Source organism: Amaranthus tricolor, chromosome 3, assembly GCF_026212465.1.
Source record: "Amaranthus tricolor cultivar Red isolate AtriRed21 chromosome 3, ASM2621246v1, whole genome shotgun sequence".
In the NCBI taxonomy this organism is placed as follows: domain Eukaryota; kingdom Viridiplantae; phylum Streptophyta; class Magnoliopsida; order Caryophyllales; family Amaranthaceae; genus Amaranthus; species Amaranthus tricolor.
Window position 1 is genome coordinate 29,896,811 of NC_080049.1, and position 18,220 is coordinate 29,915,030.

The 18,220-nt window shown below is 32.8% G+C and overlaps 2 protein-coding genes across 2 annotated transcripts; both read right to left on the minus strand.

Moving 5' to 3' along the window:
* Positions 1–8,666: 8,666 nt before the first annotated feature.
* Positions 8,667–12,182, minus strand: LOC130808950 (probable receptor-like protein kinase At1g11050). Its single transcript, XM_057674521.1, has one exon. It carries the CDS (start codon positions 11,386–11,388, stop codon positions 9,472–9,474), a length of 1,917 nt encoding a protein of 638 aa, XP_057530504.1. The 5' UTR covers positions 11,389–12,182; the 3' UTR covers positions 8,667–9,471.
* A 1,198-nt stretch (positions 12,183–13,380) lies between these two features.
* Positions 13,381–17,425, minus strand: LOC130808951 (multiple organellar RNA editing factor 1, mitochondrial-like). Its single transcript, XM_057674522.1, has 5 exons — positions 16,810–17,425; positions 14,946–15,043; positions 14,803–14,868; positions 13,830–14,716; positions 13,381–13,635 (listed from the first exon to the last, which is right to left on the minus strand). The coding sequence occupies exons 1-5, from the start codon at positions 17,160–17,162 to the stop codon at positions 13,624–13,626; spliced, it is 1,416 nt and encodes a 471-aa protein (XP_057530505.1). The 5' UTR covers positions 17,163–17,425; the 3' UTR covers positions 13,381–13,623.
* Positions 17,426–18,220: the final 795 nt, after the last annotated feature.

Consider the following 18,220-nt stretch of genomic DNA (forward strand, 5'->3'; position numbering starts at 1 on the left):
TAGTGATTAATTGAAAAATTGGATAATATATCAAATTTTTGTTAGTGCCGCAATAATAAGAGGATGAAAAATTACACCTTAAATGTAATTGTGAATGCAATTGATTTGATCTTTTCTTGATTGAATTCACTTTTATATTTTTTATCATAATTCACTCATACCTTTAACTATATTTTCCCCCTTACTTGAAACTAATAATAATTTTTTTTTATATAGATGTATGAGAATCGCATTAGAAATTTTTATTAATGTAGACTTCCGATTAATAAATCACCTAGGGCCCAATAATTCTCGGGAACGGCACTGAAATTAATTATTTACCAACAAACTAATATTATCATCATCATTACCTCAAATGTATCTTGCCTATGGAAAAACTATATATAGACAAGGTACGGGGAGGAAGGAAGGCAGCAACTCATATTCATAAATAAGAGCGTCGCCAAAGAGTCCCTCAACTTGAGAAAGATAATAAAATGTTCTTGCAAAAAATAGAAGTCAGTGAATTACAAAATTAATTTCGATATATTATTATTATTATTATTATTATTATGAGGTTGGATAAAAGAGAATAAGCCAAGAGCACATAGTTGGATTCAGAATATAATGAATTGGATATTTATTTATTTATAAAATCAAAAAATATACTCCCTCTTATTCATCTTAATTGTCCTATTTATTTTTGGGCACTATTCACTTATCACTCTTAATTTGTATTTTACTCTTAATTTATACGTTAAAACATAGTCATGTGGGATCTTGTTTGATTCGTCTCAATACAAAGATTATTAATATCAACTTTTTATAATTTTTAATTAAGAATAATTTGAGATATTAAAGATTAAAATGTTACCTTGACAAGTGTGAAAAACTAAATGGGACAATTAGATCGAATAAGAGGGAGTATTAGAAAGTAGCATACCTTCATCTGGATTGTTACTGATGCACAAAAGAAAAGCCCATGCTGATTGCTGACAGCCTATATATTTTGGTGGAAAGATAAAAGTTTTTTCCTTTTCTATTTTTTTAAAAGAAAAAAATAAAGAGTTTGTTGAAATTAAGGAACAACTGGCAGAATAATTATAAAGATTAGATTATGTGAACTTAACAACTTTGGTACATAACAATAACATTGCCTCATTGGAATCAACTACATTTAGATTCCAACACTTTTACAATTTTTCTTGGTTGTTTTCTATGTCTTTTCTATATATATATATATATATGACACCCTAGTTTTACAAATGTTTGGTCCTTCATTAATTAATGTTTAATTTTGGGAAGATTATGATAATACATGTGTTGATGTCAATTATTGGCAAAGTATTAAATACATTTGAGAATGTACATAAAGTAGTTGACATTTAGCTCATACTCTCTGCGTTTTTTTTTATCTTCCACATTACTATAACGGGTAGTTTCAAAAGTTCTTTCACTTTAGAATACTTTTTATTTTTAGAAAGTTTTTATTCAACTTTTACTCCTTAAAAACCCCTATTTTCTTTTAATGTACCCCTTTTCTTTCATTTATAATTATTTTTTCTCTCATACTTTCAATACAATCATTACTTCACTTTACTATTTAATTAAAATAATACCCACTACAACCTCATACTTCCAATACAATCATTACTTCACACTTTTCTATATAAAAGAGGTTGAAAACTCAAAATTTAGTTTGTAATCAACATTAAAACATAAATGTTTGTAAGATGAAGTTCCGCATTCAAAGTGAAGATCAATTGCAAGGGATGAGAACAAAGGTCATACTTTCTCGAGCCTAGTGGTATAGCTCTTACAATGATAGAGAACCACAAAAATATTTATACCGTTCCTCTCTTTACAATATTAATTATTATTTTATTATTATTATTCTCTTTGTGATTTGTTTCTTAGTCATCCTTTTGATACTTGTACAAAAATAATAATACCCTACTTACTCTTAAAAATTCAAAATTTTAATATACAGTTGAACAGCCCAAACCAACGTAAACAATATAATAATATTGTCTATAAAGTACAGCGGAAGACTTATAAAAGTCTGGGTTGAATCCGACCTGTGGCTCGATAGCCACAACAACCAATATCAGATTATTTAAAAATTTTACATAATTGTAATACAATTAATTACAAACCACTTATAAACTAAGTTAATACATTATAAAATATCTTAACTCTTTTAAATTTTTACAACACTTGATTTGTCAAAAATATCATGATAAGTTAACTTTCCAAAAACGATGTCCTCGTTATCGCAACACATGACACATAAAAGAGCAGCACATCCATCCGCACTAAAGTTGGCAACCTGAAAGTGGATCTATCCCTCATAAGAGATAGGCCCCATTAAAAAAAACTATCAACAATTGAATTGTTGAGTAATCCAACAAATTATTACATTTATATACAAGTCATTAACAAACATCTCCGATCAAATTCCTTGTTCACTTGGTAACCATTTATAAACATTATTTTATCCAAGTCCAAACTCTTTTAAAAGACCGTTTGGTATCGACATAAATACAGCTATAATTTTACAAGTTAATAGCGAAATAGTACGGCAAATGAAACATATGCTTCCATTGCAAAACAGACAAAACTTTATATACCAAACATATTTATTCAAAACTCATTAAAAACAATAATGTAATAACAGTTTAAAATGTGAGAATATAATGGACCATCAGGAAGTAGGCTTCATCTAAATCCTGAGAACAAGGGTGATCGTCATCACCGAAATACGACTCTTGCAAGAACGAAACGGGATCGGAGGCTCGAGACCGATCCGAATAACCATTATGTAACACCCCAATATTTTTCTGATATATTAAATGATTTGCTAGTAATAATAATAATATTATTATTATTATTATTATTATTATTATTATTCTTTTTAGAAGAATATATTTCTTTTTATTATTTATTTTGTTAGTAGGTTAAATCATGAGACTTCAACTGTTAAGGCAATTAAAACTATTTTAAGTCCAAACCTTTTTCCTAACCTATCTTTAATTTCAAAAAAAAAAAAACAAAAAAGGGAATTTGAATCATTTGGCCGGCCATATGGAGAATTAAGGGGGATTTGTAACTTCTTAGGATATATTAAAAGATTAAGGAATTATTTCCTTCCATAAGTATTGCCTTAATTTTTCATAATTGCCTTATTTCCTTAATCTCTTAATTTTCCTTACATCTTTTCATTTCAAGCCATTGCAACTAAGAAAATCCTCCCAAAACCCTCAAAAACCTCACGCCTAATCCTCCATTGATTCATCAATTTTGGTGTTTTATTCTTGAGCAATTGTGAGTAATTCTTAATCTAGTTTTTATTTTTAAGTTTTAATTTAAATTTCTATGATTTATATGTGTGTTATTTTATGGTTTATGATTTGTTCATGATTTAAAATTCATGTGTGAAAGTATGATGTATTTTTCTATCTAAATTAATGTATGGTTTTTTTAGGGTTTTAGATATGTTACATGTGTGTGAAGAATTTGTTTGATGGATGATTGAAAATATATATATATATATATATATATATATATATATATATATATATATATATATATATATATATATATATATATATATATATATATATATAGAAAAAAATGTATGTGGTGTTAGAAATTTATTTATTTTTGATTAATAGAAGGAATTTATAATGTTGGTAAAAAAATATATACATGTATATATGTGATGTGTATGTGTGAAAACATTTGTGTAAAAAGAATTATATTGAAAAAAAATATATATAATAATAATTCATTAAAATTTATTTTTATGTAAATTTTGTTGTTTAGATTTAATAGGACATAAAGCATTGATATTTATATTTTTGTGATAAAAAATGATGGAATGACAAAATCCCGTAGGTTTTGAAAATGGTGAAAAGAATGTGTTTTTGGAACATTTTTGGCTTTGAAATTAAGTTAAAAATACTTATACTATGTTATAAATTATGAAAATAGGTACCCGGGGGTTTTGACGCCTTCCGGACGCAACGGTGAAATCGGATTTTCAATTTGACAGTTTTAAGTTGAGTTTCTGGAAAGATTGTATAGGCTGTCATGTTTTGTGTATTTACCATGTTATAGTATGTGATGGATGTTCATGTTGTGTGTAGAATTCTAGGTATGGATGTGATTGTATATGTGTGTTATGGAAAATTTGGAGGAAAATGTGTATGTGTGCTTATTTCCCGAATACGGTTGAACCTTGTAGGAAGTCGATTCGTGACCGGGAATTGATTAAGACGCTTGTGAGTTGGTTATCTTGCTTAAGGTATGTACACGCAGCGTGGTTCGCATTAGTCTGATGTATCATATAATAATGATATACAAAAGTAAAGCATGGATATATAGTACGAATAATGTTATCTTTCGAATCAATAATTTTTATACATTGTTTTGATAAGCAGAGGTAGTATGACCTCACTAACTTTAAAGTGGACGTAGTATGACGTCAATTGGTGGAAAAGAATTACTCGCGGTATATGAGGGCATTATGAGCCACCGCGGGGGTATGCATACTTAACCATAGGCACCGAAGTAAGGCGAGTGACTATGGTAGAGACTTGCTTAGGGGTTAGCTCCCCCTAATATATTGTCTCACTTATGGAGATTGGAGTGTACCGGCAGTATGGTTGGATAGTACAGCAGTATGGCTGACTAACCTTTACATGAAAATAATTATTCTTAATGAGCATGAACGAAGCGTACGGTTCTGTGAATCGTCAGTTATTAAATTAAAACTTTCTCTTGTGTTATTATTTTATTTGGTATGCGACGATTGCTGACGTGTACTTTTGGTCTTAACGACCCTGCGATGATGTTGTTTCCTATTTGGGCAATGACTAGCAGTAAGTTAAGTTGCAGGTCTGGGGAGTGAGGATTGACCCTCGAGGAAATAAATCTTTAGAATATAGAAGTTTGATAAGAAATAAATCATTAGAATTTCTAGTTAAGTTTGAAGAACGTTTGGTTTTTATGTGGAGATTTTCGTTCTCAAGTTGTAATAAGTAGATTTAACTTTTCGTTCTTATCCGCTGCTAAGAATTTCTTATTATCTAGTAGTTCTTAATAACGCTAATAGAACTCGATCCGCAAGTTTTCCTTAACTTCAAAACCGTTTTAAACTGTTTCTAACATCCCGGTTTGACTCGGGTTATAGTTGCCTCGTTTTTAAAAGGTCATCTACTCTTTCCGTACGACCCGAGTTATTCTGAGATGTTACACATTACCTATTATCAAGCTATAAGATTTCATAATCCGGATATAAATATCCGTTGCCAATTCCCAAAACGGACATTTTTCAATGTCGAATATTTTATTATAAAACAAAACAAGAATTCACTAAATTTTCTTTTGAAATCACAATCATTACTTAAAATATAAATCAATTCATCATCATTTAAAATACCAATCAATAAAGGAAGAATAATAACCCTAAATTAATCTCAAATACCCAATAAATAACCTTAAACATCCAATTCATTTTATAGTTACTAATCCCACTTAATAAATTCCATTTTAGTATCATATCAGGACACCTATTAGTAATTCGGTCATAACTTCCTCATAAGAACTCGTATAGAGGCGATTCAAGTGGCTGCGCGACCATGACTCTGAGCTCTACTATTCTTATGCAGATACTAAAACCCAGAAACAATCAGAACGACCTCAAAAATGGCAAAACAGAAAGCTTATTATGATTTTCATGACAGCCTGTTGGTATTTCACTATTTTGAACATAACTCTCATACGAATTCATTTTGGAGCGATTCAAGTGCCCACGCGATCGCCACTCGAAGCTCTACAAATCTCATAAAGACACCAGAACCCCAAAACGACTCTAACTGTCTCAAAAATAGCAACACAGGTTCGGACAGAACAAAACAGAAACCTCATTATCGATTTTCATGACAGCCTACTAGTATTTTGGACATAACTCACTCATATGAACTCATTTTGAGGCGATTGAAGTGCCCACGCGACCGCGATTCGAAGCTCTACAAATCTTATGAAGACACTAGAACCCAAAAACAATCAAAACTGCTCCATAAATAGCCAAAACAGAAAATTCAGTTCCGGAACTGAAATTTCAAAATCCAAAATACCAAATTTTATACTAGAAAATCAAACAACCCAAATAACCAATACTAATCAACACTAACAAGAACCCAATTACTAATTGAACTCATACACTCCAATTAAATTCAAGTTGATGCTTAAATTTGATATTAAAAACCCAAATTAAACCATAAATACTAAACTACTACCAAAATTCAACAATCATTGTTTATCCTTAAGAACATAAAACTACTTTAAATCATTCAATTTATACTTAAATAAAATAGTTTGTGGGTTACCTTGATGAGCAATTTCTTCAATCAAAATTCAAAATCTAACTTCAAACACCAAAAGAAGATTTACCAACAAGTCTTTAACATAAAAGGGATGGAAGATGGTGATGACTACTTGGATTCTTCTACCCCAATAATATAAAGATGGAATTAGAAGAGGGTGAAGAAACAAGTGAAATTCATGGTGATGGTGTGTTTGATGGCTGCACAGGTCGGCTGTTTCAGCCGTGGCTGCTGGCGGCTGGAGGAGGAGGAAGCAAGCAGCCGGCAGGTGGTGGTCCAGGTGGCGCAGCAGTCGGTAGAAGACGGTCCAGCAGGCAAGGGAAAGAAAGGAGGGAAGAAGGGGAGGGAAGGATTTGTGCGTTTTTTTTGTTTTCCAGAATGTACGGCAAGATAGTCTCACTTAAAAATAAAAACCTTAAGAACCGTAATTTCTAATTTGTTTTTTATCTTGGAGGTGAGATGATGAGTGATTTACTTGGGTGAGTCATAAAATGCGCGTGGCAAAGTAAGAGTAATATGGCTTTCTATACATATTCATCAAATATGAGGTGGTTAATATTCCCGTATTTTTCGTCGTATAAATTATTTGTCCCCAAAAATAATAAATCAGATATCTAAAAATCGTAGTAAAATTTTTCTTTTAAAATGACAAACTCATTTTACTTATTAAAACAGTAATTTTTAACAAAGACGTTTTTATAACTGTTTCAATAGTATATTTTTCCATATTGGAAAAACATTTTAAAAAATAAAAAGTATATATACGCAAAGCGTTAAATATTAAAAAGTAATGCACATACAAAAATTCATTTGTATGCATCTTTTCACCATGATGAAGTCTTGGAGATCTTATGGTTTTTCCTTATTAGTTTTTTCAATTATAAGTAAAATTATCAATGGTATCTTTGAGTTTTGGCACTTATTAGTGGTATTTTTAAGTTTTTTTTTATTATTAATAGTATCCTCATATTATTGAGCATCTTATGTCCATAACATTTTTTAACTTTTTCCATCCAAACCATAAACTTTTTTTATGTTTTAAATTGAAAAATGAAAGAAAAAGAAAAAAATTAACAATTTTGAAAAATTTTGGACGGAAAAATTTAACAAAGGTTATGGTTGTAAGACGCTTAATAATACCAAAGCATCATTGACAATAAAAAAAATGATAAAATGCTGAAACTTAAGGATATCATTGATAATTTCCTTATATTTTTATAAAATTCATTTGTTAATAATGTTTTAATAAATGTTATACTTCTTAGTTTGTGTATATAATCTAATTTTACAAAAATAATTTGCAAACTACAACTTGTAAGTTAATATCAAGTTATTCCAACTTGCAAACTCAAGCTAAGTCAAAGTCACCAAATTTTGACAAAATGACATGCCGACTAAGGGTGTTTAAAATCGGATACCGGGTCAACCCGAATTCAGAAATCCGGGTGTTCAATTTTTCAGATCCTAAAAATGCGATCCGGTTCAGACCCAGTCATATTAGAACGTTTTTTTTTTTTGTCTTTTTTTCGTTCAACCTTACGTTTGTTTATCTCTATTTTTATTTAGAATATTTTTTTATATAAAATTCAAATACTAGTTCTCTAAAAAATTTAACTTAATTAGTCATAAAAGATTAAATAAAAAATTAAGGAATAATATTATTGTTCATTGATTAAGTAAGACCAATAATAAAATTCAACTACTAACTTTCTAAAAATACTTTACCCAAGGTTAGCTAAAGAGATACCATCTTCATTTTATTTACGAAAAAAATAAAAAATAAATAAAATAATAAAAAAATCGGATACCAGATATCTGGTTTCCAAAAATATGTGATTAGGATCTGAATCCGATATCATGTTTTAAAACCGGATATTTCGAATCGGGTTTTTATCAACACCCCTAATGCCGTCCATTGACTAACTTAAATGACCTTTAACATTAAAATTATTTGATTTAATTTTTTAAAAAAACCATCCCACCACACTTAACACCACCACCACATTCCCACCTACCCTCCCCTCGCACCACACCTCGCACACCAACCCCTATACCTCCTAGGTTAGGGGTGTGCAAAATGAGACTGGACGACGGTCCGGATGGAAATCGGTTGAGACCGGATTAGTTGCATCCGGTTCGAGTTTCGGGTCTTACTTATTCTTCATTTTGGGTTTTCGATTCGGTCCGATCTAAACCCGAAAAAATCCAGATTAGACCAGATATATGTAAAAGTAATTTTAAAGAGGAATAATATTTACGATTTTTATGTATATACTTATTTAAAGGGCTTTATATTTTTTATTTCTAACAAAATAATTTTTAACTCAAATATTTTAATATTATAATAATTAATTTGCTAAATTATTTAAAAATATTTTATTTTTTAATTTATTTTTGGTATTGAAAATTACTTCTGATCTAACCGGTCTAAACTTGAATTGGACCGGGAGGAAACCGAATTAAACTGAGACCGGACCAAATGGGTCTGAATTTGGACCGGTAAAACCCCTATTCCTAGCCACATCCTTCATCATCATTTTCTTATTTTTAACTCCCTCATTTTCTTCAAAATGACACCCTTCATCTTACCAAGTGACGGTCTCTGACAAGAGAAGCTCATCACATTATTATTGTTGTTCAAGGAAACACTAATGAGAGTAAGGTTCATATGATCATATCATACCAAAATTCATAAGAAAATGGTTCAACATTATCTCACTTTCTTTATAATACAGATCATTGACAGAGTTATCTGCCAAATCAGTAGTATGCTTCCAAATTGCCAAAACAAGGCACAACTATAAATCTCCACAAAAATCTCACTTTTGTTTTTCTTTTGTACAATATTCTTTGATTATACTAATAGCATTTGCAAGATAACTCTTCCTGATTTGGAATGAAGTCTGAACAACTGAGAATATGGATCTCATACTCGGTCTCAAACACTTAATTACCTAAGCATCATCTTCATCATCATACCCGATATATCCCACCTATTGAAGCTATGATCGGGAGCTGAGGAGGCTTGGATGACGGCAGACGGCAGACCATACCCTTATCAAAAGAGTTAAAAGAGGTTGCGGCCAGTAAAACCTCGACTCAATTACCTAAGCATCTCTCCTGAATTCAAATGCAGTCCACTAAACACGGGCGATATACTGAACGTTGTAGCATCCCTATGGAAAGATGGATGCCCGAGAGGCAACGGCCGGTCTGGAATTTGAGGGACTTCAATATCACCTTCCAACATTTTCAGTGCGTCTGAGATCGAAGGCCTCAACGCAACCATTACATGGGCACACAGAATTCCAACACGTACAAATCGTTCCATTATTCCCCTCGGATTCAGCTCTGAGTTATCCCCTTCTCGCAACAAGAATGCATCGAGAACCTCATCTATTCGACCTTCTTTAACCAAAGACCATGCCCAATCCGTTATTAAAACAGTCGTGGAAGACCCTAAAGCAGATAGATCAAGGGCCCTTCTCCCGCACATTATCTCCAAGACAACCACCCCAAAACTATAAACATCGCTCTTCTCTGTTAGCTGCCCATAAAGGGCATATTCCGGGGCTAAATACCCATGAGTGCCAGCCACTCTAGTAGTAAGATGAGAATGTCCTTCCTGAACTTGTTTCGCTAACCCAAAATCAGCCACCCTAGCTCTCATATCGGAATCTAAGAGAATGTTCGTAGCCTTAATATCTCGATGGTAAATTGCCGGTTTTACTCCATGATGAAGATACGATAGACCCCTCGCCACATCTAATATTATACATTTCCTTTGCGGCCATGTCAATGGTTTTCTTAGCACCCCACTTTGGTTAGCGGAAGTGCGAAAGAGATGATCATCAAGATTACCATTCGGCATGTATTCGTAAACAAGGTACCTATGATTTCCTCCATAATCATCATCATTCTCACCCTCATCTATCATGCAACAACCTCTAAGCGGTACTAAATTCCGATGTCTTAAGTTGCTAATTATCTCAACCTCATTTCGAAAATCCGAATCCCTTTCAATATTCGATTCAGTAATCTTCTTAACCGCAACTACACTCCCATCCGATAAGGTTCCCTTATATACCATCCCAAAACCCCCACGACCTATAAAATTCTTTTGTGAGAAGAAACCCGTCGCCCTCTCAAGATCTTCAATTTTAAACCAAATCGCACCGGTATTCGGACGCATCCTAGGCCTACCTACTTGCTCCAAATCACCACCCAAGTTACTACCCTTTTTCAGATTCTTCTTATAATGCCAAAAGTACAAACCCAAAAGACAAATAATCACAAACAACACTACAGAAGCACCTATCAACCCAAGATGCAACTTCAAATGATTATGACTATTCGATCCAATAGACCGAACCAAAGAAAGTTGAAACATACATGATGTTGTTCCAACACCTTCAGGACCATCCTCATTGACTATAGCAGCAGCATATAGAATGGTAAAGTAAAAACAATCTTTAGCATGTGAAGTATTCCCATCAATCGAAATCAATTGAGTTTGGACTCTCGTACCAGCGGTATAGCACGTATCACAAGCAGTAAGATCCGAGAGATTCGATCGACAAGCTTGGTCTAATGAAGTATTAGTACCAAGTTTAGCATACCAATTCTTAGTTGAAACAATTCCAGCACAAACATCAGGAGTAATTACAAATTGTGAAGGGTCAAAACATATTGAAGTCAAATTTGGTGAAAGTGATAAGGAATTAAGCTTGGATTGAAAATCAGACAAGCAAGATAGTGAAGTTTGTACATCTTTAATTCCAAAAAGAGAAGTTTTTTTGAGATTATAGGCAAGACCTATACCAAATAAACTCAAAAGGGTCTGACAACAACTATGTTTTGGATCATTTTCTGGGGTATTTCCATGGCATAATGAAGAATTCCATGGAAGCTTTAAAACATAGCTTAGATCTATAGGACAATCTGACACATTTGATGAACCTAAAGTTGAGTATAAACATGAAAAACCAATTAAAATCAAAATCAAATGTACCCACTTCATTTCTGCATCTAATCACAAAAACCCAATGGTTAATTAGGGTTCATCTGTAATTTGGATCATTATTTTCAGAAATTAGTACATTTTTCATCAGTTTATCTTCCAAACTTTCAGCAAATGCAAACCCTTATTTTCTTTTTTGCAGCAAACTGAAAATAAGAATTACCCATCAAATTTCTCCATTATAAACATCTTAATTCCCAACCCATCAACAATAATGAGGAATAGAACTGGAAAACCAGTTAGAACCCATTTTACTGATTTTTTTTTTCTATAACTTCTGATACTCCATATAATTTTTCTAAGAACTCGATCAAAAAGGGTAATCCTCCACCAATTCAGATCAGAAAATCAGAGGAAATACATAAAGTTAGAGACTTTACCTAGAAATCACCATTAAATCAGCAAAATCTTGAGCAAATTTGCGGGGAAGATCATGAACTAAAGCCAAAGTCAAGAGTAGTAGTTGCAGCTAAAGCCAAAGTTGTAAGTTTGTTTCCAAGTGTTCAAAAACTTTCCCAAAATTTGGTCCAAATGGTGGGTTCAGTTGATTAATAAGTTAACCAATTGCAGATTGTTCGTGTGAGATTCAAACGCATGATGGCTGTGATTGTTACCGTTGGATCATGGTCATGGAGATTGAAATACAGGAAGGTTGGGTGAACTGGTGTAGTGTGTAGGTTACGTGCTGTTAGCCTGTTATTGAGGAGTGACGACCCACCGCCGTCATATGGTTTATGTTTACATTACACCTTGGCCAAAAAATACGCTCCGATATGAGTTGACCTAGTTAAGGTTTGTCACGAGCTTTAAGGTACGATTCTCACTAATTTATTTTCTTTTTCCTTTATTTATAGGGAATCCTTGGACCTTAGCCTCATCTAAAAAAATATTTTACAGCTCATAATGATTATTCATCCATCAGATCAAGAAATAGAAGTATTGCCATTGTTTCATTTTAAATTTCTCGTTTGCTTTTTGCATATTTGTCAATGCACTAATTAAATACTTAATAGTGATAATTGTGTATAATTAAAAATTATAAAAATTAGATATTAATAAATCTTATATTAAGACGAATCAAACAAAATTTCACTTAATTATGTTATAATGCGTGAATTAGAATAAAATACAATTAAGAGTAAATAGTCACTCAAAAACAAATGAGATATTTGAAATCCATCTATTCCTTTAAAATTGCCTCACTTTCTATTTAAGTCTATGTCTTTAACTCTATCATTATATCCTTTTATGAAAACGTGTGCACCAACATTTTTGATTGTCATTCACATATTTTTCTTCACTTTTAATATCATCCACGTGACTTAAATTATCCCGTTCTTTAATCTTTGTTGCAAATATCGTTGTTGCGATTTCCAAGTGACTAAGTGTATTTTATAAGAAACTAATTGGTGGAACATATGCTCGCATACACACCCAAAAAATGCTGTTATATATAATAGTTTTAGTAAAAAAAAGAATTGATTTATCATGACAGTTCATTGTGCAATTAAGAAAGTTTTCGTTATACTTTATATGGCAAAATCTAAACTATGGTAATAATTCGATAAAAGAGACATAGTTCCTAAAATGCATTAGGGACTGTTTTGGTTACACTTTTAACACTATAATTGAACTTGTTGCATTGGTTTTGAGCTCACATTAACTAAAAATTACATGTAAAGTGATATATCCTACTTATTTGTAAATATATAATTTATGAGGATGATCATAAAGAATATATTGTCGAAAAATGAGGAAGAATAGTTTAGATGATGAGTACAAAAACTTTAAATGAGTATGAATATATATAAAAGAGGAAATATTCACATCCATCTACCCATTTCACGATCTCTACCTAAATACAAACCGAGTTCACGAGATCATTAGCGTTTTTGAACACCTCTACTCTTATACATTAAGTTCAATTAGGTGTTTTTTTGTCACTTAAGTACTCATCACCAACCAACAAATAAGCAAAAGAAGAGCTATAAATACATGAAGTCATTATCTTTAGACCGCAAGGACCTTTTAAGTCACAAAAACAGTGCTAGTTCACTACTTTCAGCAGTCCATTTAGTAATAAACTACAAACAAGTAATCATAATACAAAATAACAGGTCAAGGAAACTACTAATTGAGCCATTTCACTCGATCCCTTCCTGGCACACATAAACCACTGCGTCTTCCGTTATCTGAATTCTGGACACGGCAACACCATTGCAGTTTAGTATCTTGTCAAAATTTTCTCTGCAAAAAAGAGAATAAGATCAGTATTCTCCAACTCTATCAACAGATGATGATTACATACAACATTATTTCTTAGATATGGTTCCAGCTTAAAATTGCACACATTCCATCATATATCTCCTCATGAATGCCTGAAATTTTGAAAGAAACTGTATAAGTTGGTATAAGTTGAATTTTAGCAAGAAATGGCTTACTTGATTCATCCCGGGTTGTGGTGGAGAAACATTACTATAATCTGTTGGCATACTATTATGTTGATCTGGTGCGGCTGAATACCTTTGGCTTTCTACTTGAGATGTATATCCATGCCCATTTCTTGTACTTGCGCCTTGTTTGTAACTGCCAGGCATCTGCCCATATTGTCCAGTCCCAGTTTGTTCAAAAGATCCAACCCCAGTTTGCCCACCAGGCCCTCTCACTGGATATTGCATTTGTCCTTGGGGAGTTTGACTATAATGTTGACCTGGGATATTCGTCATCGGTCCTTGAGAATTATTGTAGAGTTGATCTCCTCGAGGATCGTTGATGCGTGCACTTGGAGCATTACTACCATAGTCACCAGAGAGATTTTTCATTTGATGAGGATGGCTATAGCCGGGGTTGTAGTTCTGCTGATGAGGAGGCATGCCATGGTTGTAGTTTCCCTGATGAGGAGGCATGCCATGGTTGTAGTTTCCCTGATGAGGCGGCACATTGTAATTGGAGTTTCCCTGATGAGGAGGCACGTTCTGGTTGTAGTTTCCCGAATGAGGAGGCGGGTTGTGGTTGTAGTTCCCTTGATGAGGAGGCACATTGTGGTTGTAGTTCCCTTGATGAGGAGGCACGTTGTGGTTGTGGTTCCCTTGCGGAGACACATAAGCATTTCCACCACTCGGATAATCATTCCTATCAAACCCAGTTGGACCAGAATTTGGTGGAAACTTTCCCCGGTCGGCAAAATCACTTTGTGGCCTATAGCCTCTTCCTTCTTGTTGGTTAGGCATTGGAGACCTAGGTCTTTGATCAAGCTGTCTATCTCTCCTTCTGCCATACTGAACTGGAGGTGGTCTTGGTATGATAGTTCCATTAATGTACTTATCTCCTGCTCATTGCAAAGGTAAAATTCAAAACAAAAACACCATCAAAAAATTTTAAGGGACCACACAAAATGAAAAAAGTTGCTCCAACCTCCATATTCCTTGTTCACTGGGTCTATGTACGAATCTGGCAAAACGAATATAACACCAGGCAAACCTGCAAAAATCTTATAAATCAAGAAAATGCATTGGTTCACATTTAAAATTTATGTCATGTTCGGCCACAATGATTACCCTCAAGCTTCTTTGATGTCTCTTCATCAATCTCTGCTTGAAAACCAGTGTAAGTAGTGGTGCTGCACGCATATATTTTCTTTTTTGCCTCTTCGACACTGATATTAGAAAGAATTATGTTATAAACAAGAAAAGTGACTCATGTGGCTAGATGAAATGCATTAGACTGAGAAAGTGCAAGCAAACATGCCCTTTTGAGAATAATTCCAGAATAAGAGGAACTCCAGATGTTGTATCTTATTATAAAAGACTAGCACTCAAAATTCCCACAAGCTAAATAGATCATTCCAAGCAAGCAAGTGGCTAAAACAATGCACATGGCATAATTTATAGGCGTGGCAAAATGTGCACAGATCACATTAATTAGACATTCCAAAATATGAACATAACACACAGATTATAGGCAATCAAAATATAGCAGTGAGATCATCCTAGTATAAAATGGTGCCAAGGAAGAACAAATAATCAATAGGCAAAGAGAGAAATGTTGCACACAGTTTCCAACATCAAAATACATTACTAACATGATTATGACTTGGTTGAAGGTTTGTGTTCACTCCTTCCATTCTCAAGTCTCACCTTCCATCTTACATTCAAAAAGAAAATACGGTAATTACAACTTAGTTCACGGTGTACAACACTCTCTGTTTCTTTCTCTCTCTCACTATCTCACACACAGTCACACACACATCCTCCCTCCAAATCTCCCTCTCTCAATCCACCTACCCTCTATTCTACAAATAATTGGGCCAACTTTTGCTAGTGGCCTTAAATACTAGAACAAAAGACCACTTATTAACCGTTCAAGAACCAAAGCCCACAGCATTACTAGTTTTGGACACTACAGTTTGATTTTAGAACAGAATGTGGTGGTTGGCTTTGAGTTGCCGCCATGATATAAGCTACGTAGTTTCATTCTATTTTTTTTTTTTCAATTCAATGTGGAATCATTAGCCAATTGGAGAGGGGAAGTATGAAATTGCCCAAAGAAAAATTAAGTACAAATTTTGAAACAACTGCCTAAGAAAATAAAATTTACATGGCATATATCCATTCTTAATAAAGCCAAAGATCTAATGGTTTAATTTTAGATTAAAACTGAACTATAGTAAATTTACTTGTTAAATTATGTGTGTTTCTTACTCATGTAAAGTTCTCCATGATATTCGCAATTTAACGTCAATTGTAAACAAGCTCTAAGCTATCACAAAGGAAGGTCACGTACAACCTTATCCAGTGCAAGTGCTCTACTTAATGTTATCTTAGGCTTAGTTCATTCTGCCTATAAGAAATTTTTCGCGGATTTTATTGACCCGCGTAATGGTTTATTTGATGTAGAATGAAGTTAGCAATCATTAATTGATGTTATATTAATTGATCCAAACTTATCAAGTCCTTATCTAACCTTTGTTCAACTTATATTTCTAAAAGGCACCCTTTTTCATTACAAACAACTACAAGTATTAAAGGCATAATCCTAATGAAAGCATGCCCTAAGATTTACATACTTCACTTGCTCCCTAAATAGATAAAAAAAAACAAACATGATAGTTTCATTATAGATGGGATAAATCCTACACAATTATTCACTCATTACTAATTTTATGTTCATCATGATGAGGCACCGGAAATTAGGGTTTTAGGTTTGGGGAAAAAATTCCTACGAAATTGATTTCCCCCTTTCTCCTTGTATGGTTTGATATAGGAAATAAAATTAAAAAATGATCACTTGCGACATTTTCATCCCCAGTGTTTCCTTTTCAATCAAACTAATTCAAAGAGTAACAGTTTTCCCTGCTATGAATGACAACCAAACGAACCCTAAAACTCTATTGAAACAAAAATTAAGTTAAAATGAGAATACCTTCCGACGACTTTAGCTAAAGTCTGAACATAAGTTTCAACCATCTGTTCAGGAGGAGGGCGCTGATCAGGATCCTTTCCAAAATCCATAACAATAAGCCAGTGTTTGTAATCACAACCCTCGAACAAAATGGTATCAGGATCAATCTTATCAACGTTAAACGATCTCGAGGAGTAATGAGAGGTGTTTGTGGAATGGAAGAAACGACGACGAGGGTATATTTGAGAAGGGGAAGAAAGTAGGTTTTGGAGAAGAGAATGGGTAGAAGAGATTGAAGGAAGGCGTTGTTTATGGAAGTTCATGAAAGAAGTGGAAAGAAGAGCTCTGCGTATACGATTAGCGTTCGCCGCCATTGATGAGTGCTTTGGAGATAGGGAAAAGTTGTCCTGGGTTTAAGAGTGAAATGGGATTTTAGGCTTTTAACAGGGGTTTTAAACCTAGATAAATAAATAAATAAGTGATCCCCATTTTTGTGGTAAAAAAAAATTAAAAATAAATGAGAGACTTTAATTTAATTTTTTTTCCTTTTTTATTTATATTTTTGTAACTTCACATTAAGTAGATTTTATTGCACTGGTTGTATATTTGTATTATTTATTTACTTAGATGATTATATATTTGTATTTTGTATTTATAATTGTTTGTAATATATAATTTAAGTAATTTAATAAAGACTAATAAAAAAAATTCATATACTAAATTAAGTTTTTACTTTTTACATTTGAATAAATATTTTATTACCTAAATAGTATATTACTCTATAAAAACTCTAGTTTTGTGTAGTAAGTTTACATAATTGATAATACCTAAGGAAATGTACAAGAGGAATTGTTCCTCAAAGGTTAGGAATGTGGGTTAGGGATAGAATATGGAATGAGTGGTGATGAAGCTACGTTTTGGTATGGGCCATGACTCGTGACTAGTGAGCAGAATAGGACTCAAAAGTTTTTTTGATAAAGCTTAATAACCAAAATAAATAAAGTATTGTAAATTTTTATTTCTTTTTACTCATGAGTAGACTTACCATGTATAAGGTAGGCTCGCCATTGCTCGTGAGATGTAATGTTATTGCTTTGGATAGATTGTGTATTAAGAAAATGAAATGATAAATATGCAATGTAGAGAAGGTTAATGAAGAGTTTTGATAAAACACAGCAAAAAGTAACACAAGTTGATTAACATGTATATGTTGTAGAATAGACAACATATTGTCATTATAAAGGGACGACCAGGTGCATGGCACGAGAATGGTTCATGGGTTTTGTACGCTCATATCATAGACCCATTTGAGCCGACTCATAGCAATAGTTAAGGCTCATGATTTGACACGAGTAAAAATATTACTCTATTAATTTACTTTTCTTTGTATTTTTACCATTTTGTATTTTTATCTTTAATTATTATTTATAAA